Raw genomic sequence first — 15,661 nt, forward strand, 5'->3', positions numbered from 1 at the left:
TAATTTTACAACATAAGTCGGGACTAATTTTGACGCCCGGGTTTAGGACCTACCCGCCCGGGCGGGTACTGCGGCCCAGACGTACGTCCACGAGTAACCAATCGGAGCCAATCGGACGCGACCTTGCTATAAATAAAATTAAAACTAGGACCACCTGACTAGTATAACCCGAGACTCTGACGAATAAAAAACACTGGAGTCAAGACTGAACTCTCCCTTACAAACCAGTTGTGTGAACACAAAACAGAATATCACCACAAAACCGTGAAAATTACTTGCGGTGCCAGAGACTTACTCTGTGTGTGCCCAAGACACGGAGGGTCACCCGTCCTACTTGTACTTACTCAGGTGAGCCCCAATTTTCGGAGACGAAGAAGAGTGAATAGGTGAAATAAACAGGAAGGCGACAGACGGGCGATATGTGCCGGACAAGAGGTGAGTAGAGCAGAGGTAAGAGAGGGCAGGGACCATGAGCGAAGACATAAGAGAAGAGAAGATAGAGGAGCGAGAGAAGACGAGAGAAGAGAGACGACACAAGCAGAGTGAGGCAGAGAAGAGAGAGGACACAGCCACAAAGGGAGGGGGGACATGAGCGAGTGAGCAGAGCAAGCGAGGAAGAGGACCACAACAAAGACGGGAGAGGGAACCCGATAGGGCGAGTTGAGTTAGGCAGGGAGAAAAAGCGGGGGGACCAGGCCGCCCAACATTTTTCTTAGCCTGGGGGCCAGGTTTTTTTAACTTTTAGGGGGAATAATTAACACATAAACTTAATATCCAAAAGCCTTGAGCCATAACCCCCCAGCCCCAAGGCCCCTAGGCCTTGGCGCCCAAAAGAAACGGGGACCAAACGGCTTTTGGGGACCCATTAAATATGTAGTAAAAACTTTTTTTTGGCTTCCAAATCCCCCCCGGTAATCAAAGCCAGGGTTCTTCCCAATTGGTGGCACTATTCTTCAATTTCTTTTGGTTATTGAAAAATTCTGAAAGGAGACAGGGTTACTGGTTGGGGGGTGGGCGGGGGATGACCCAGAAAGGTCCAAATGCTCGAATATACTACCTTTTGCAGTAGGACGGACTAGTGCCCGGGTGGGGAGGGTTTGGTCGCCCCGGGGGGGGTAGGGGGGAGAACCCGACCACGGGGCTTTCACCCCGGTAAGGGGACCCCGCTTCGAGAGCTCGGTTTCTAAACTCCGGCCAGTGTTAGCGGGTCTGCGGCGGGCCTCGGCAGATGTCTGCCGGTGGACCAACCCCTGTGCGGGGGGAGCCCAAACATTTTGGCGGGTGATTTATTTTGGCGGGTAAAATTTCTAATTACTTTTCACCACCTTTTTTGGACTTTACCATCCTACCCAATCGTCTTCTTTTGTTCGTTCTACCCACGGTTTTCACCGGGTTTTCGATTTCCTCTTTGTTAGAGGGAACCGACAACACCAAAATTTACATGATAAAAAGAACGGAAAGGTCGACGAAAGGCAAGGTCCTTGACGTTATAGCTATGTTTATGGTTGTTATTTGGAGGGCTCTGTCCTAATATTTATTTTTGTTTTAAACTATGTTGAATTATTAGTCTAATATCATTTTTTTATTTTGATATTAAATTCTGAATGAAAGGCTGCGCGCGAGACTGGTTTTTTGCTGGGTTGAGTCGTGTGGGTTTTTGAGTGAGATGCGGCACAGCAGCCTGTCAGTTTACTCTTGCTGGGTTAGTTTGGCTATTATCATTTATATTTATATAAATATAATATTTCGGGGTGGGCCCGCCCTGGTAAATCAAATGCCCACCCAGAGACGTATGTTTGCCGCCGTGTCTGCCTGCATGTGTATGAGAACGGCCTTGACACCATTTCAGCCCAGATTTACAAACTCCTGGCACAACAAGCTCAAGCTCAATTCTCGCACTGAATTAAAAAAAATTGAGTGAGGGACTGCAATATAAGAGGGAAAGAAAGAGAAACTTTAAAACTGTTCAATTGTTATGATGTGTAAAGACTGATATTGTTCTATAATCGTCTGAAACAGTTAAGTCATGATGTGAAACGGTTAACAAAGAAACAGAGAAACTCAAGCTGCTGCTACACTTTATTTTATTTATCTAAAATTAAACACTTTTAAGATGCACACATTTTCAAAAGCTATTTTATTTATTTTCTCTATTTTATTTTTAAATGCAGCCCGAGAGGAACATTACACATATCCACAGTATGTACTGTATATCTGTATAGTTCAATGTTAATTGACAATAAATAGTTGTTTTTGAATTGTACTTTCTTTATTTGATTGGCAGTCAGTTGTTGATTACATGCAGACGTTGATAATGCTGCAGGCTACTTCAATATATATCACACTAATTCATAAAGCAAGTTAGACATTTTGAAGCTCCGGACCTTTGCATGGGCAGATTTTCTCTAACTGGACCTCGTTGAATTTTAGTTGAATACCCCTGGTATATACCCTTGAGCAGGTTTTAAGCTATTAAAACTATATTCCAAAACATTAAAAGGTAGGGTAGGTAATTCACGTCAGAAACTCTTTTTGTTATATTCCATGGAATGCTCTTAACATTCCAATAGGAATGAATAAATTAAATGCTTTGACAATAAATATATACAAATATTTCATCTGTGGAAGCTGTGGCGCTGTAAAAGCAAGTCCAATTATCTGCCTCGGCCCGGGGCAGATCATTGGATGGCACAAACTTATCTCGTGCCCTCATTGGTCTTGTGTGCGTTCGTGTGTGTTGGAGGAGGGACTCTGTAAGGAAGTCTGAAGGAAGGAGCAGATTTGTTTTGGTAGTGTACTTTCAAATTCTAGCGCACTCGAGCTGGTTTCTCCATTCTTACCTACCCTACTTTTAAGTGCTCGATTAAATCAACCTGCTGAGAAAGGGAATCTAAAGCATGATCAAATTAATAGCTGACAGAGTTAGCTAGATCTGTGTCTTAAATTCTTGCCAAAAAACTATGATGAATAACATTAACCCTGACACTATTATTTTAGTGTGTGAAAAATGTGATTATGTTATCGAATGTGTTTGTTTTAATATTATAATTATCATTGATTTTATACTGATGTGATGTTTGATGTTATTTGCTTTAGTTGCTCCCCTGCTTTTTTCAGTATTTCACAAGTGTTAAATTCACAAAAGAAAGATTTTACAGAAAAGGTTACAGTTCAGGAAGTTGGAAATTATTTCAACACAACAGCTTTTTTTTTGCTTACGTGATGAAGTCCATGAAGCTAGCCAGAGGCTCGTAAGACTGATTCCTCATGTGGCGAAACTCCACCACCATCTTCTCCTTCAGCTTGTCATCGATAACGGACACGGTGAGCGGAGACGCCTCGTTTGCCAGGAAGCTGCCATAGTCTGTGCTCTGCAGGTGGAGCTTCAGATCTGCAAGGGAGACACAAGCAGATTAGGACAATTAACTTTATCCTTATAGATTTTAGTAAGTGTGAAATAAACCTTAAATTAAGATGCAAGATGCGCAACGTAGCGTGAAATTATCATATTTATCTAAAACCTCAGCAGAACCATTCCACTATGCGTGCATGTTTTAGCTAATTTTATACACATCATGTACACTTAACATTGCAATTTTAGTGTTGACATAGACTTGTACAACCCATCAGAGTTAAGATGATATCTTTGTATTTAGAATTATAATGTCATTGATACTGTAATATATGACATGTTAAATCATGTACTCAGATGCAGTATGATGTTTTTATGATACTATACCAATACATTTAACCTTATATTATGTTTTACTTTATTATTTTGGTGCTGCAACACTTCCTTTCTATTTAACTATAACATTACAATCTCAGTCATATTGATGTTGACCAGAAAACGTTCACAAGCAGTGACTGTATGCGTTAATGACCATAATAAACTGCGGGAGTGTCAGAGTAATACAGCCATCTAATGATTATAAAATATGCCATCTGTTCGACACTGTAGTTATACGGTGTCGTATGTGACATCACGGGGTAAAAACATCTTCCTATTGTTATTTCACTTCCTCTCAATAAATCCGTGATTGAACAATATAAGAAAAAACACTTGGCTGTATCAGCTTAGCTTTTGTTAGCATAGCGTTAGCTCCCTAGCTAGCTGGGATTTAGAGGATAGTAAGCTTTTAAAAAACACATTTCGACAACGGTTTTAACAAATATTTGCAAATTGTCGACGTGGTGCTTACTGACTGCTGCCAAGTAGAGAGTTGAATATTGCGTTTTAATGCAACACGATCGTTGATGTAAATCGAGCTAACTAGCTTCAAGACTGACAGCTAGCTTTAGCTTGAATGAGCCCCGTATGACTAGCTATTGCTCGTGTTACTAGCCATTGTTTAACTCACCTTCCAGGGTCTCACACTGAACGAGGTTCAAATAATCCCCCTGGGACAGTATTCCAGCTTTGAATCCTCTGACCAGCCCCTCCAGGTAGCCATTATCAACGTTAAAATAGAGCTCGGAGAAAGGCATCCTGTCTGACCGTCAGATCCGTCTCTGGAGAACCGTCAGTCGGCTTGTTAGCGTTAGCGTCAGCTGACTGCACCATGTGACCGTCACCTGACTTTCCAAATACTTGTGCATGTGTGTGTGCGCGCGTTTCTATGGAGCATTGCACAGTTTGCATTTAGCATTTCAACCACTTCAGTTCCTATTGCCAAAACAACAGAGAAGTACTCTGAGTAAAATAAGAAGTACCAGAGCGTGGGACTACTCTGTAACAAGTAAAAGTCCTGCAATCAAAATGTTACTCAAGTAATATTAATACTCGCAGATCAAAGTTAAACACTACATTAACAAGTTTTATTGTCTCCTCGTTGTTATGTTCTTTTGTAGGCTGACTTTTTACTCTAGCGTTAACCACACGGACCAGGTCCTGTCCTGCACAAAATAAATTGGTTTCATAGAATTACACTAGACATATACTAATTTGAATCATTTACTAAACAATACAAAATTGACAAAAATAAGTTAACCCAAGGACAGACTAGTTTTGGTTTCCATTTGACCGGGGCATGATCGATCCTGGGGAATCGAGAGGACTTCAGATATCTCTGGATTTTCCTAGATTATTATCAGTGGCAAAGACTTCTGAAATGTGTATGTTTATCCGAAGGTCATATGGTTATTAACTAAATGGCAGGATAAAGACCAATAATGTGTCTACTTTACCAAAATCCTGTTTAATTATAATTCTAGCGGCTCATACGGAAGGTCCTCAGAGTCCAGAAGACCCTGCCACAGACTGTAGAGACAATTGTCTCAGTCTGATGTTTGTACTGTTCGTTGCGGGAAAATAGCATCTCTATACCTGTGGTTGGATTATTGACCTTGTTTTTTTTGGTGAGGTACTTGGTATTTAGACGTCCAGGCGTTACGTTGACGAATATTGGTTTGAAACTTTGGTTCGTGTATTTTTTTAGCATATAATTTAAACCAGAATGACTCGTATATCTCACTCATTATCAATAGTATAAGTGTGACGTCAGTTACTAAAAATTAAGTACGTAAATTAATGGCAACACATAAGAATAAATAATAGAAACGTAAAAATTTACGGGACAAAAATTTACTGGTAAATATTATTATCTATCCAATAGATAGTCATGGTAAATTATAGGAAATTTTAGGTAAAATATAATAATAGTACATCTTCCGTGAACCCAAGGAATACCGACTTTCCACGAATTTATTTGATAACGTAACTGTCGAGTATAGGGCATTAGAATAAGCTTTTGCCATAGAAGAAAATGGCTACGGTGTGTAGGAAATATGTCTTGGTGGGATATCTTGTTGTGAGAAAAATTATGATAAAGGGTTATATACAATATGTTATTACCTAAATTTTAAATATCTGATAAAATGATGAATAAAATGCATCAACGGATGAATAAAGTAAATTTATTACTGTCCAGAATTGTGTAATTAGGGAGTGTTAAGGAATCTAAAGTTATTTACATGTTCCGTTATTTGTAATTGTATGGTCGAAACATAAAACCGTCACCAGGCATTTTAATGATTTATGACGATATAATGAGTTGTCTGATATTTGTATTGTCCTATGAGTAATACTTCAAGCTCCTGGTGACTACTTGATAATGAACTCATGTTATGATATGTACAAAACCGTATCTAACATGTAGTGGTTTCTTTCGTTGTGGATGTAAATTCTAATTTTTTATATATCCTAGATGTAAATGATGGCGTGAGTTCGTAATTATAATCTTATGGAAATTTATTTAGTTAGGTCGTCTGATAAACCTAATTACTAGTCACTATTTTGTATCAGTTGTGAATGTTATGTCTCTGAAACGTAATGGTTGTGTTTGTACCTCAATTTTATATGTCCGTTCTATCTAACGGGAGTCGTCATATTTGTGGCAATAATTTGTTTGCCCGTGAATATAGTCAATAATTCTTGTGAAATTATCGTTAATTATTAATTTGTTGTTATGTTAGTTTACATTAGGACTTTATGCCCGGTAGACGTATTATTCATGAGATTTGACACCATGACAAACTACGCGTTATGNNNATTGATTGATTGATTGATTGATTGCAATCAGTTGAAAGCTATTTGGGTCCTTTTATGAAGCTGAAGGAGCCTAGGAGCATCACAACTGCACGCCACGGGACCCTCACCAAACGTAGCTCCTGGACGATCATGGAGTGAGAGTGTGTTGTATAATGGGACTAGACTACAAATCTTTATATGAACCTAGTGTGTGTGTTTTACCAAACTATCAAGTTCTGACCTGGTGAAGTTGTAAATCTGCTGGACTTTGAGGCTCCCAGTATGGCTGCTCTTGAGCGCCAATGCGATGAGGATGCAGTAGTTCACAGGTGGACGAGGCCAGCATCCTGGCTTCAGGGTCCTGCTGTCCTGGAGGCAAGTAGAACACTAATTTAAAAGCCCATGAATCCTTCTGACGGTGCACATGAATGACACATTTCAGAAACCGGGGAAACAAACTTGTGCAACGCCAACCTTACAGATCTTAAGGAAAATATGTATTCCTCAAGGATATTTTAAGCCCTTCAAATGTCAACCTTTTTCAAACAGTGTCCAGACAATTTCAAGCTATGGAAAAGTGAACAGGTGTAACAAGTCACATATATGAAATGTGTAAAACCAATCAGTCATATTAAGATGATTATTGAGAAAATAGATTTTAAGGGGGTTTAATAATTAAGAAAAAAAAGGGAGGAGTTCCTAGAGCTCTCTGTACCCCACTAGAGGAATATGGATAATGTCCAAGTCCAGTGTTCTCACCCTGGTCTTCGGGGTTCTTCCCTTGCGTCTGTTCTTGGCTGGTGCACAGGAGACATCTTCATTCTTGATCTAGTGGTCAAAAGATGGTGTTATGATTCATAACACACTGTCAAATTATCTGAATGAATGCTTTATTAGTATTTGTGGTATGCTCCAGGATAAAAAAAAAAATCAGGGCAGTGATTTCACCATTTACACCTTATATTAATTAATATGTGATCTTTATTTGGAGCTTTTACAACAAATAAATTAATTCACCTTGCAAAACAAGTTTAAAATGTAAGATTGGTTGCACAATATTAACTGTGACTGTTGAGAGCAAACTACCCATGCCTCCACACATGTGATGGGATTTGATTTGTGATGTCTGTACTGAATACTATACCATGTAGTCAGTGGAGTGCAGCATCTCATGCTTGAGAGGAGCTCCATGGGGGGCACACGTGTGGAGCTCTGTGCCGAGTTGACGTTGAGTCCCTGCTGGGTTCCGTGGTGGTTTTTGGATTTCATCAGCGGGTTCACAGGGAGTCTGCAGATCTGCTGAATTTTCTCCGTACTGGATAGGGCTGGCAATATTGGGATTCACCAGCAGCCACAGGTTTGGCTTCACAAAGGTGTCTGAAGGATAGAACAATCAAATACAGTTTAAAAATACAGTGAAAGTATTTGCTTTTTTTTTTAAAAGAAAAAGTAACATCCATTTTCAATTGGTCCAACTGGTACTATTTTCATCAGGAAAACAGAGGAAAATAAGCTAAAAAGTATGAGAAAGGGAGTAGAAACACTGCATGTGAAATCAACATGTTTCAGAATATCAGGAAGTAATGATTTGTCAGGGAGGAAATCTGTTTAACAAATGTCTTATTAAGACGTTTTTGACTTTTTGGGAAATATATACATATATACACACAAACCTACTCTCTTTCCTTGACAAGTAGTTCTTTAACACAGTCTTTACAGACGGACGTTAATTTTCTTAGCTAAGGCTTAACAAAAAAGCATACTTCCCACAAAAAACATCCCCTCTAACCCACTGGTACAGTATAGCCTACTAACAACGCATTACAGTGAGAAACCGTGACCCATTACCAAAGGATAATTTTAATACCATAGAATATCAGTCAAATGTGCTAAAAAGGAATACAACAAAAGTAAAAAGCTTTTAAAGTAAATCCTGCATAAAGCAGATAGTCAGCTGTTTAATCGGCAGATGAATCTATAGACATTCATAAAAGAAACTAAAATGTTTTTCTCTGAGCTTACCTGATGTTTTATCGTACCAAATGAATTCGTCTTTTCTTCTCGAGGCTCTTGAAGAAGGCCTCTGGACCACATGTTGATCATTCAGTTTGTCATCTGTCATCAGTGATAGATTAACAAATTGACACACAAAAATATGCTTACTGACAATCTGCACATCTTGCACGCCATCTCATAATCAGTTTTAAGTATGAACAATCCTCCTCAGCGGTTTACTGTGCTGTTTGGATTCATTTGCAACATTTCCACCCACAGGGAAGCTAAGGAAATCAGTCACCGTGGTATAACTGATCCGTGGTTGTGGCCAGTTTCAGCTCCTTGTCCATGTCCCAGTCCGTCAGGCCAACAGAGCAGTGCAGGTCGAAGAGTCGGGCTTTGGTTTTAAGCTGTAAGGTCATGGTTTGATGCCTTTCATGGGCTTCTGCGTTCAGTTCAGAATCTCTCTGATAAGAGTCCCCGCTTTACTGACAGGCTGCTGATACAACAGCTGGAACTCAGCAGCCTGATTGGACCCAATCAGACCTGAAGAGTTCGGCCTGTGCTGAAGCTTATTCTATCATCAGGGAGATATCTGAGGCTAAAGCTATTTGCAATTAATAAATATGAAAAAGTTTCATAGGTTACATATAATAAAAAGTATAAGATTGTAAAGAGGATTCTTAAACTAAATTGACTCTGATTAATAAATAGATCCTTGTTGTGGATAATGTTCCAGATTGATTTCAGGTGATGCCACCTCCAAGACAACTAAACCAACTTCCTCTATTGAGGAAGACTGATAGAGGCTGTTGAAAACACGGGAACAGCTGGAAAGTAAGGTCCATTTGTAAATATTGATTTACTCAAAAAACATAAAACAAGTTAAATTGTTGTGACATTAAAGTTCAGAGAGAGCACTCTCAGACACTTTATTGCAAAGAAACTGCTACGGAAGAGCTCTATGATAACTGAAGCAGCTCTGACTAGCTTTCATTTAGGATTTTACTCAGGTTCTGTTTTCTTGTGTGATCGGGAACCTTCAAATCTAGGGTTATATGGTTTTGTATTTTTGTTGGCCATGTGTGGTGGTGGTCTAGGGAACGTAGTTCAACTAGCAGATGTTGCCATGCCAACATGCTTAACTAAGATGATAAACAGTGAATCTGCTCAACATCTGCATCTCAGCATGTTCTATTAATCATAGAGCTGTTTACATCCCATCAAACACAGCATTCTGCTGGCTCTCATCTGCAGTAAAGAATACACATTACTTTTTTTTTGTATTACTTAGTTATTTTTAACAGTTACAATACCCAACTCTTAAATTACACACGTCTTATATAGTGTACGCAAATGTATGAATATAACCCTTTCCTACTTCTTCTGATGACATTGCTTTCTTTCCTACATCTGTATATATAGTGAAAATATTTACAACCCATGTGTATTTTATTCATTTCTTGGGGCATTAGTGCAGTTTTGTCTATTTATTTTGTTATCACATTTACAGTACACATTCACAAGTAAGAAACAGAAACAGATCAATTTTTACAGCATGAAAAAAACGAAATCATATATTCATCTTTAAATATCTATATATCTTTGTATAGCTTTAACATTAAGTCTTTCATATACTCTCAAGATTTGCCTCATTCCAGTTCATTTACAGAGAAACTCAAACAGGAAAAGGGACGGCGAGAGATGGAAGCTCCTGTTCGGCTGCTGTATTTTTTATATCTAACAACAATCTAGTTAAGACAGCTAATTAGGAAGGGGGCGGGGGGCTCACACACTTCACCTTTTTTGGGGAGGAAACCACAGTAATGATCAGACATGCTGACAAAACCTAGCACTAAAACAGAAATAAATACAGGTTGGACAGAACCTGGTGGACACTGACGCTATGAAAAGGAATGTTTTGATGACATGTTAGAGTTCTGAACCCTTTAAAACCCTAACTTTGTCCTTTTACTGATTTCCTAAGGTCAATCCACAATAAAAATTACACTGCACCTTTAAGTGCTTCATACTGTATGTCTGGATATTAACACGATCTCAAAAAGATGGTTGGTGTTTGTTGTGCTGGGAGTTCAAATAAAACCAAGGCGTTTCTGTCCTGTGGCTGGAGGTTTGTTTTGTGGACTTAGTAGATTGCAAATTCTTCTTCTAGTGTATTTTGCGAGCTGATGTGGAGAGTGTGCCGCTTAAAACAACACACTAGGCGCCAGAAAGTTAAGACAATCTTGGAAAATGTTTTGAGTTGCAAATGAGTTGCATCCTTTATCTACTGAGCTGATAATACCAACAACCCTCTCTGATGGGCCGAGCTGATTCTGGTTATTTTTCAGCTCTATATTTAGGTTGATTATGCGTTTAACTTTGTGAGCCTTTGCTAGAACTCCCGCAACAACAGGAAATTCGGATGCCTGGAATCAATTAACACCTGCGAGTCAAGAATGCAGAACCTTTAACATCAGAGCGTCAGAATCCTTAACAACCAGGTGAGACTGCGAGACAATGTTCAAGACGTACGACTGGATGAAATGAAAGGAAGAAGGAAAAAGGGAGGAGGAAGAGAAGGCTCAAAAGATAGGAATGTAGTTGTCGATCTTGGTGCGGTGCCGCTGGGCGATGCACTCGGCGATCCACACGATGTTCCTGCACTCCTGCTCCTTCAGCTTGACGTAGGCGTAGAAGACGCTGAAGTGGAACTGGTTGAGAAAAGCCAGTTTGTTCAGCTTCACCTGAAGGGAGGAAGCGGAGGAGGAAAATGAGTGTAAAAGCACCACAGTGCTCACAATGACAATTATTGTTTTATTTTTGGCTTATTGCGAATATAAATCAATATCCAGCTGATGAAGGACAAAAATGCCAAAATAGTTTTGTATTTTTTTAGAAACACAAGTTTTGCCCACATGACAACAAGTTGATAATCAGTTATAAAATGTCACACTGTATATTTGTTGATCATCATTTGTAAAATAAATACCCAGAATGTTTGTTTTGCAATTTATTCATATTAATAAAAAGGTTTTGCCCATCAAATACAATTTTCAGAATATAATTATCTACATTTACTTCTACTTATTTTCTAATGAATTAAAAAAAGATCTTAACTTATAAACGCAAAAGCATAAAACATATACTCCGAGAATACTCTTAGAAACAAGAACACCTATTGGCACAACAAACGATGAGTCTATCAAAACAGATACAGAGCTGTCCTAGCTCAGTGTTCGAACAGAGCAGATTTAAAGAAATAACTATAAGACGGACAACACTCACTGACTTGCGCATATAGGACAGCAACGAAAGACGAATGCAAAGACTCATGGACTTGCCATAGAGAATTACTCCCGAAACTCCTCAGTCCATACTCAAAGCCGTGCGCCTTCTCGCGGAACTACCGCGCCAAACAAGGACGATAAATAGAAGATAAAAACAAAAAAAAACAAAGAACAAATCACAACCTACCTCAAAACAAATTCACCTATACACAAAAAATACAATTTTCTACAACAAGTCACATTACTATTTATTTCTTAAGTCTCTTCCACCACTTAGGTATACTAAAACACTCTTTTTCAGACAGAGACGTTAGAACACTCTACTTATACTACATCGTTAATCTCTCACACACACACACACACACACCACACACACACACACACACACACAACACACACACACACCACTCACACATTTTTATAACACTAAATATAATACATATATAGACTTACTGAAATATGTGACGAAAAAAGAAACCAACGTAAAAATACACATAATAAAGATTCCATATTTGACAAAATAAAAACATCACCTACATTCAAAGAAAAAAATAAATTCACCTAGATAGAAAAACACAATGTCTTAAGTCTTAAATACAAAAGATATAGTTTCCGACGCCTATGACTGTCTACTAAAATATAAAATTTAGAATAAAAATAATACAAAAAAAAGAGTCAAGTGACTTACCAAAAAGAAAGACCTCACATGAATGCCTCAGACAAGACACTTTAAAGTAGTAAATCTGACACGCATACGAGGTGGCGGTATACCAACGATTAAGAAATACTATACACAAATCATACAGACACTGATACCTTGTTAGATACAAATACACAATCAAATACTCACACAAACACGCCTCTCACACAATACAGTCGACGAAGACCAATAATTCGACGGCGGTATCACACTCCTAACACCCGGCGTCGCTTATCAACTCTTACCAAACATTTACAAAACTATAACTAAAATAATTCATTCACTCCTCCCTTCTCTAAAAAATGTAATAAATCTACTCAGTTTTACACAGAAGCCTGGTCTCGTTTGAGTCAGAGTAGGCGATGCTCACTGATCAGTAATAAAAAAAAACAAACCACAAACTAGTCAAAAGAGGTAACGTCTACTGTCTAACTACAACGTACCACTCGAACTCCAACTTCACTTCCACTACAATAAACCCCAACAACTAACGGGAAACCAAATCATCTAATCCTAGTACTGAATTTCACTCAAAAACGTCCCACTGAATTATAGACTCATTCTTCAACCCTAAATTAAAATCATCCAAAACACCAACAATCTAAATTGAGAGAAAACACCCTACTAGTAATACATTGTAATTTCTCCACTAAAACTGTGTAAGGCCAAAAGTCCCCAACGTGCTGGCGCCACAAAACGAAACACAGATTCTACCCAACTCCCATATAATATATAATCTATCATATTATATTATCCGATACAAAAAATAAACACTCCTCTAGTTGATTAATGAAACAATCACTAAGAACACAATAAAAAAGTAGATTGTCCACGATTTTGTATTGGAGTATCTGTATATCTAGATACATTATCTCAACTAAACCGAGTACTCGCAACTCTATGAACCGTCGATAACTTATCCCACGCTCAATTATGCACCTTATAGTAATTCAGCTAACCTCAAGTACTTGCTAAGAAGAGTTGTAGTTACCACGCAGACAATAACAAGACACGTCGGTAATAACAATTAATTCTCACTCTCATCATTTACACATCCCATATATTGTCACACAGGGGATCCACATATGGCCACATCCTATTGAGGTGCTCGACTAACTTAGCTAACAATACAAAGAAATTTACAATAACAATACCAACCTAAACCTCAAAACACAATTTTTCACACAAGGAGACAATTTCACATAATGTATATGTAGGACCAGTCCGATTATAGTGTACTTGGGAACGTATTCAGGAGTCCTTATGTTCGAACGGACAAGGCTCTCCACGGCCGTGTTGAGCGCCCGCTGTATTTTTGACCGTCCTGTCAAAGAAAACTCGTACTCCAAACCTGATAGTGTCCAATTAGTACTAGATTTGAGTAGTGTAGTCCCTTCAACTGAATTATGGAAGAGGTTTCTCGTCAGATATAGTCTCTTCCGAATAGTTAATGTGACCCTTATGATATATGTTTTCATCACACACACATACTTTTTCAGTATCTCTCTCACAGTAACTGTCGACTATAATCAATATATTCTCTTCGAACAATCCGACACTACCGAAACCTCATACTTTATTGAAAACAACGACAGCGAAGAGACCTGGACGACTGGAAGCATAGTCCGGCAAAATTACAATTTTTTTTATTTTTATATATATATGATATGATATATATATATATATATATGATATATATATAATATAGTGTCATCCCCGTTTTTTCATAAAATCCGCCTGGTGGTTAACAGTTCAAGAGTGGTGAATTTTTCTACTCTCCGGACAGTAAAAGTAGGATACCATTATGATCCATTATGGAGTTGATTACTCTCTGTTTTTACTCTTTTTTTTTAAGGTCTTTTAGTGACAGACTGAAATAAACGTTTAATACCACCTTTTATTTCTAAACCAGTTATTGTTTTCAAGTAGAGTTATGCAAACAATTATGGGAAAACAACCAGTAACGTCTCTAGTTTGCAAAAAGAGATTAGAAGTGTTCCAAAAGTGTGGTGGCAACGACCATAAGAACGGGTAAGGAGGTACGTCTAGAGGAGATCTCTTCACTACAAAACCCGACAGCGACCCGTTGGTGTCTGAAGTTGAGGAGAGTTTCTAAAGATACCCAACTCTAGACCTCTGACCGATCCGGTGAGGTCCTGGAACTTTACGAAGAAGGCTTCGGTGAGGAAGCAACGGGCCCGGCCACACCAAACCCTAGTACACAGTACCGGACTTTCTGGGTCGGGTGCAATAGTAGAAGTTACGGAACGACTACCTTTCTCCAACAGTGGAGTTTTAGAGTGCCTATGTACCGGGGTAAGTAACGAAAGGAAAATGTGCCTTAGTCAGCAGGACCAGGGAACGTCTTTTGTCGGGGTTTCGTACTACCAAAGTGGGGGTACAAAGTGTCATCAATACCACAAAAACCTACGTTTGAGTCGTAAGAAGCAGAGGAGGTTTGTGTGCAGATCAAGACTCAAAAAAGATGGTTTTTCAAGATAAAGCCTAAAGTAGGCTAGTACGGTTATGCCTCCTCGTATGTCTCGTGTGTAGCCAGGACAGCAGACAGATCAGAACGCACCTAAGATCCGTATTTAGCCACCAGAGACGAGATGGCTTAGCGACCATTACGTTGGCGTAACTTGGGAAGTCCTTGCCTCGGGACACTGTGCACGATACTTCACCATTCCATCCGACAATCGTCCCCCGTGCAGACTTCGACTGAAGATCAGCCCTCTTACATATTCCGAGTCTCAGAAATCTCTGATGCGAGTACCCCCGTAGTCTACGTCCTCAGTCACATATAGACATCTACACCGTATGTATCACTACGACACTGCACTCTCTCTCTGGCGTATGCTACTCGCGTGTATACATACAGGTTAGCGAAACAAGACCTAGTAGATTTCGAGAGAGATTCTATTGAAGTCTGCCCGGGACTGGTAATGACCGAAATCGTGCCCCCTTTGTGCAGACCGTGACGTCCTAACTCAGGACCGCCGCCATCCAACACCAAATTGCCTACCATCCCGCAAGACACAAGTGTGGAGGAAGCAGGGCGGCGGTCGGAGCGAGACCGTCCAGTGACTGACCGGAGGGGGGGGGCTAGCAGCGGAGGACGACCCTTAAAACGAGTGGCAAGACAAC

The 15,661-nt window shown here is 39.3% G+C and overlaps 2 protein-coding genes across 2 annotated transcripts in view; both read right to left on the bottom strand.

Annotated features, from left to right (window-relative positions):
• The window catches only part of LOC104965421 (E3 ubiquitin-protein ligase HERC2-like), an 80,367-nt gene that overhangs the window by 36,234 nt on the left and 28,472 nt on the right, over nt 1-15,661 (bottom strand). The gene's annotated exons all lie outside the window — the stretch shown is intronic.
• On the bottom strand, nt 3,190-4,558 carry LOC104965001 (V-type proton ATPase subunit d 1). The gene is made up of 2 exons (XM_010793940.1): nt 4,362-4,558; nt 3,190-3,391 (listed from the first exon to the last, which is right to left on the bottom strand). The coding sequence occupies exons 1-2, from the start codon at nt 4,486-4,488 to the stop codon at nt 3,216-3,218; spliced, it is 303 nt and encodes a 100-aa protein (XP_010792242.1). The 5' UTR covers nt 4,489-4,558; the 3' UTR covers nt 3,190-3,215.

This window comes from Notothenia coriiceps, unplaced genomic scaffold (assembly GCF_000735185.1).
Source record: "Notothenia coriiceps isolate Sejong01 unplaced genomic scaffold, NC01 NC01_scaffold00037244, whole genome shotgun sequence".
In the NCBI taxonomy this organism is placed as follows: Eukaryota; Metazoa; Chordata; class Actinopteri; order Perciformes; family Nototheniidae; genus Notothenia; species Notothenia coriiceps.

Excerpts from the sequence above, each read along its gene's own strand:
- LOC104965001 (XM_010793940.1), bottom strand. The coding sequence starts at position 4,488 with ATGCCTTTCTCCGAGCTCTATTTTAACGTTGATAATGGCTACCTGGAG. Across the intron at positions 3,392-4,361 it reads TCAGTGTGAGACCCTGGAAG|ATCTGAAGCTCCACCTGCAG; the intron begins GTGAGTTAAACA and ends TCTCCCTTGCAG.